This window comes from Nansenia antarctica (assembly GCF_963989245.1).
Source record: "Nansenia antarctica genome assembly, chromosome: 11".
Classification (NCBI taxonomy): domain Eukaryota; kingdom Metazoa; phylum Chordata; class Actinopteri; order Argentiniformes; family Microstomatidae; genus Nansenia; species Nansenia antarctica.
In genome coordinates, this window is record NC_137681.1 from 20,836,723 (window position 1) to 20,842,435 (window position 5,713).

The 5,713-nt window shown below is 48.1% G+C and overlaps 1 protein-coding gene across 1 annotated transcript in view; it reads left to right on the top strand.

Annotated features, from left to right (window-relative positions):
• The window catches only part of LOC308167992 (tripartite motif-containing protein 16-like protein), a gene marked incomplete at both ends in the record, with an annotated part of 6,310 nt that extends 657 nt beyond the window's left edge, over positions 1-5,653 (top strand). The window contains 3 exons of the mRNA XM_080542471.1: positions 4,673-4,735; positions 4,824-4,963; positions 5,240-5,653. Coding sequence (XP_080398597.1) covers positions 4,673-4,735; positions 4,824-4,963; positions 5,240-5,653 — 617 coding nt within the window. The remainder of the gene's footprint in view (positions 1-4,672; positions 4,736-4,823; positions 4,964-5,239) is intronic.
• Positions 5,654-5,713: the final 60 nt, after the last annotated feature.

Consider the following 5,713-nt stretch of genomic DNA (forward strand, 5'->3'; position numbering starts at 1 on the left):
AGCACTACAGTTTAAAACATACTTTAAAAACATGACATAATACTATAAGGGAGAAATGTACATCTGTACAGTGTGTTCATTACTGTAAAGTTACCATTGAGATGACAGTAGTAGCATTAGCAGCTACTGTAGCGGTCCTTAAGAGTCTTGGCCTACACTGATCCAGGCTAGCCTGTCTAAGCATACCGAAGCTTGTGTAATACGTCTGTAGAATGATGAATCTGAATGCTGTGCTATACTGTCTGGGAGACACACTTCTTCAAAGCAAATGTTTTGTTCCAAAGTGCCAGTTAGTACCAAAAGCGGTTCTTCATTCGTCCCTGTAGGGGAACCCTTTCGGGTTCCATGTCGAACCCTTTCCACAGAGAGTTCTAAATGGAACCCAAAAAGGTTCTCCATGGAACCCAAAGGGTTCTACTGAACATGGCACCAAAATGGATCCTTCAAAGGGGTCCTCTAGGGACAAGAACCCGAGAGTGTATGTCCTATACCGGTGGGACAAGTCAATCAGCAGGGTTGAACGCTCTATTTCTGTTGTGATTTATTGGTTGTTGATGTTATCATGTTCCTATAACGACCCATACTGGCCTGGCCTGATCCCTGGCAACCATCTCAATCTGTCAATCAACGCCTCAAGCATTCCCTCATTCCCTCCCATCTCTTCATCATGTCAACACTCCCTCTCCAATGTCTTCTCAATGCCTTCCCCCCGACCCCCGTCCCCCCGTCCCCCTCTCTCTCTCTCTCTCTCTCTCTCTCTCTCTCTCTCTCTCTCTCTCTCTCTCTCTCTCTCTCTCTCTCTCTCTCTCTCTTTCTCTCTGCATAGACGACTCACCTAAATCTGTTCTCTACAAAACTGTTAGTTAGTTAGTTCAAGTTTATTTCGAACAGCAGACCAGGTACATTGGGATACAAATGATTTTTAAAAAATAATTTAAAAATCCACAAGGCTTATTTGTCCTATCCCCATTCACACACTACAATTACCGTAGCGTAGGTTTACAACAGAAACAAACAACAAACAAAAAACAATCAGGCTCAATTTTGTCATTCAAATTCAAATACACACAATACAGAATACAAACTATCATACACTAATGTTAGCAAATGGCATGTCCTGTCTCTTCCATGTTGTATCTAGAAAGGATATCATTCTTTTAAATTGCAGTTCATTAGTACACCTTTGGAGCTTTTCCTCAAGGCCATTCCACAACACAACTCCGCAGATTGATATACAAAATCTTTTTCACGTTAATTCGTGCGTAATGCTGTCTCATGTTAAGTTCTCTTCTAAATGTATAGTCCCCCCCTCTCTCAGTGAATAGTCTTTGCAAATTGCCCGGCAACAGTTCATTGTTGGCTTTATACATAATCAGTGCTGTCTTGAAATCTACTATATCCATCAGTTTCAGGGTATGCATCTTCATAAAGAGAACATTGGTATGATCAAGATATCCAGCATGATTAACTATTCTTACAGCTCTTTTTTGTAATATACTGTACATAATGGTTGTAAAGTGGTTTTATATGTATTTCCCCATACTTCAGGACAGTAATTCAGATATGGCAGAACAAATGAATAATATATATGTATAGTATATATACAATGCTTTTTTGGTGTCTTATTTTCCCCAATACTCCTTGCTACCTTTGATTTCACATAGCTTATGTGAGGTTTCCAGCAGATCCTGTGGTCTAGAACAGTGGTCTTCAACCGGGGGTCCGCGACCCCTAGGGGGTCCGCAGAGGTACTGCAGGGGGTCCGCCAATTTTTGTCATAATAATTGACATTTTTCACCAAAATAATCAGTGAGAATTAAAAAATATAACAAAAATGATATTGAGTAAAGTACAAGCATTAATAGGCAATAATAAGCTACTTTTGACAAAAACTATTGACAAAATAATTGATGCCCATGATTCTAGAGTCTCACATAATGTCAGCTGAAAAAGAAAAAAACACACCTGTCTAGCAAGCTAGGTGTTGGCTAAAACGCTGCAGTTCGGTCTTCATTGCGAAATTAACGTTAATTAATAACTAGCATAACGTTACTAATTTAGTTAGTTTGATAATAACAAACCCGCCTCTTTGCTTCTCTATGCGCCGCTATAACGCGCTCCTTTACCATGCCGAGGTCAGATGGCTTTCCCGTGGATCAGTATTGCCGCGCGTCTTTGAATTACGCACAGCTATCCACGAGATTCTGCTACCGCGCGGAGCTGGCTGCGCATTTCAATGCATTTCCGCGGATTCCGCGGTGCCCTCGCCTGACGTGAAATGCGCAATTGTTGATCACTTGGAGGCACTCGAAAGTCAATTTGAGAAGTACTTTTCTGAGACTGAGTCTTGGAGAAAGCACAAGACATGGATACGGTTTCCATGCAAAGACAATGCATCCGACGGCTCAAACCTGACAGCCGCTGAGGAAGATCAGCTGATCGACCTAACCACAGACAGTACACACAAGAATGTGTACGAGTCACAGCCTCTCACCCAGTTCTCGATGAGCCTCTTGCCTTTTGCAACAACTTATCTTTGTGAAAGTGGATTCTCCTCCCTCACCTACATGAAGAGCAAATACCGTTCCAGACAGCAGTCTGAGGATGACATGATGCTCTGCCTGACCACCTCCATCTCGCCCAGAATAGACACGCTGTGTACCACCCACCAGGGCCAGTCATCTCACTGAGGTAGGCATACCTGGCTTCCTGAAGCTAAAAGTTTCATTGTTGAAAAATAATAATAATAGAAAATATAAGCCTCATCAACAACAACAACAACAACAACAATAATAATAACCAATCATAATTATGCATGAACGTTTTATCAATCATAAACACATAGGCTAATAACCCAGTATATAAATAGGTTAATACGGTGAAAGAAAAGGTGAATGAAGTAAATATAAAAGTTATTATATAGGCTTTAAAATGTGAGACATTTAAAAATATATATTACATGTGGGGGTCCCTGTTCTGTTTGTCTCTCATCCAAGGGGTCCTTGGGTTGAAAAAGGTTGAAGACCCCTGGTCTAGAATCACACCTAGACATTTGGTCTCGTACACTCTTTCTATAATAATGTTATTTATTGTTACTCTCACATCAGAATCTATTTTACGGTTTCCAAATATCATCATGGGGCCAGTTTCACAGACAAGGCTTAAGCCTAATCCTGGACTAAAAAGCATCTTCAATGGAGATTTTACATTGAAAGTGTGATTTAGTCCAGGACTAGGCTTAAGCCTTGTCTGTGAAACCGGCCCTAAGTTTTGTTTTTTTAACAAGGTAGTAGGTTCCAGAAGACCATTGCGTTTGTAGCTTGTTTTTTGGGGGGTTTCTTTTGAGTTTGGGAGTCTTTAAGGTGGAGGGGGGTGGGGGTGGGGCGGAGGAGGGGGTGGGTGGAGGGGGGTTGGAGGAGGGTTGGGGGAGGTATAGGTGCAGACACTAACAATAGCCCTCTCATCACCGTGTGTTTCTAACTGTCCCCCTGCTTGAGACCAAGACAAAGAACTCATCAACCCATCTCTAAAAAGATGTAGGTCAACGCCCCTCCCCCTCCACCACCCAAGTCCACCCCCCAACCCCCCATCACCCAAGTCCCCCCCCTCCACCCAAGCCCCCCCCCCGCCACCCAAGCCCCCCCCCCTGTCACCCAAGCCCCCCCCCCTGTCACCCAAGCCCCCCCCCCTCCACCCAAGCCCCCCCCCCGCCACCCAAGCCCCCCCCCTGTCACCCAAGCCCCCCCCCCTGTCACCCAAGCCCCCCCCCCTGTCACCCAAGCCCCCCCCCCCCATCACCCAAGTCCCCCCCCTCCACCCAAGCCCCCCCCCTGTCACCCAAGCCCCCCCCCCCCCCCCATCACCCAAGTCCCCCCCCTCCACCCAAGCCCCCCCCCTGTCACCCAAGCCCCCCCCCTGTCACCCAAGCCCCCCCCTGTCACCCAAGCCCCCCCCGCCACCCAAGCCCCCCCCCTGTCACCCAAGCCCCCCCGCCGCCACCCAAGCCCCCCCCCCCGCCACCAAAGCCCCCGTCACCCCCGTCACCCAAGTCCCCCCCGCCACCCAAGCCCCATCCCACCCCACTGCCACCCAAGCCCCATCCCACCCCCCCGCCCGCCAGACGCTGACACCCCTCAGTGATGTCAACAGAACTCTGAGAGAAGTGTCCTTGTGAACACCAGGCGTGACCACCGACACAGTTCATGTTATGGCGTGAAGCCACAGAATGCAGTATGTCTCTGAATAAGCCTGTAAATGGATGTTCCTTTAGTTCATGTTATTACAATGTTGTAATGTACATGTGAAACATGTGTCTTCTGTAATAGTGACTACACGAGGTGACTACCTAGTGCTTGTGTCGTGTGTGACTTCTAACCCCTGACCGTTGCCTTTCTAGTGAGGAAAACTGTGAAATCTGGAAGGACAGCAGATAACCACACAGGTATGGGACAGAAACCTCATCTGTAGTCGAACAAAAATATGTTAATTTGATAGGTTTGATGAGCAATTGTGAGCAAAAGGTAACTCTCCCTCTCTCTCTCTCCCTCCCTCTCTCTTTCTCTCTCTCTCCCTCCCTCTCTCCCTCTCTCCTACCCTCTCTCCCTCTCTCCCTCTCTCTCTCTCTCTCTCTCTCTCCCTCTCTCCCCCCCTCCCTCTCTACCTCCGGTCACAGAGAAAGTCCCCATCTATGAGCCTAACATCCCAGAGCCGACTACCAGAGCGGAACTCCTGAAATGTAAGGACAGACACCTCCTAGGACAATGACATGATAGAACGTGACACGCGAGAACATGAAGTAGATCATCTCCTTCCTGCTCCTCTAGACTGGATCAACCTCTCTCTGGATGACAAAACGGCCAATAAGATGCTGTGGATTTCGGAGGGCGGGACCAAGGTGTGTCGGAGGACGGAGGAGGTGTGTCCTGTTCTGGACAGACCAGAGAGATATGAATACTCTCCACAGGTACACCTGTTACCCTGTTGTACAGTCAGAATCATGGACACACACTCTCACTCACACATACACTCTCTCTCTCTCTCTCTCTCACTCTCTCTCTCTCTCTCTCTCCCTCTCTCTCTCTCCCTCTCTCCCTCCCTCCCTCTCTCCCTCCCTCCCTCTCTCTCTCTCTCACACACACACACACACACATACACACACACACACACACACACACACACACACATTACTCCATGTTATCACAATATGTCTGTGTGTGTCTTTGACATATACACATCTAAGGTGCTGTGCAAGGACGGTCTTTGGAACAGGAGGGGTTACTGGGAGGTGGAGTTCTCTGGCTGGGTGGTGATCGGGGCCACGTGTGAGGGGGCCGGCCGGAAGGCCAGCGCAGTTCCCAGCGGCCTGGGGGACAACGAGGAGTCCTGGGGTGTGTGCTGGGCCGGGTCCTCCTACCACGCCTGGTTCAACGGGAGACACAAGGAGATCGACGGTCTTCCCTTCTGCTCCCGCATCGGGGTGTATCTGGACCAGCCGGCTGGGGTGCTGAGCTTTTACGTGGTGGTGGGGGCCGAGGGGGGGCAGGAGGTCCAGCTGCTCCACAGGTTCCAGGTTCCCACGAAGGACAGGATCCTGCCAGGGTTCTGGGTCGCTATACAGTCGTCTTGCATGATACTGAAGAAAACTGAGTTGTAGTGATAGGGCGGTGGTGGAGTTTTATAATGTGTGTGGCGGGGTGGAGTTTTATTATGTGTG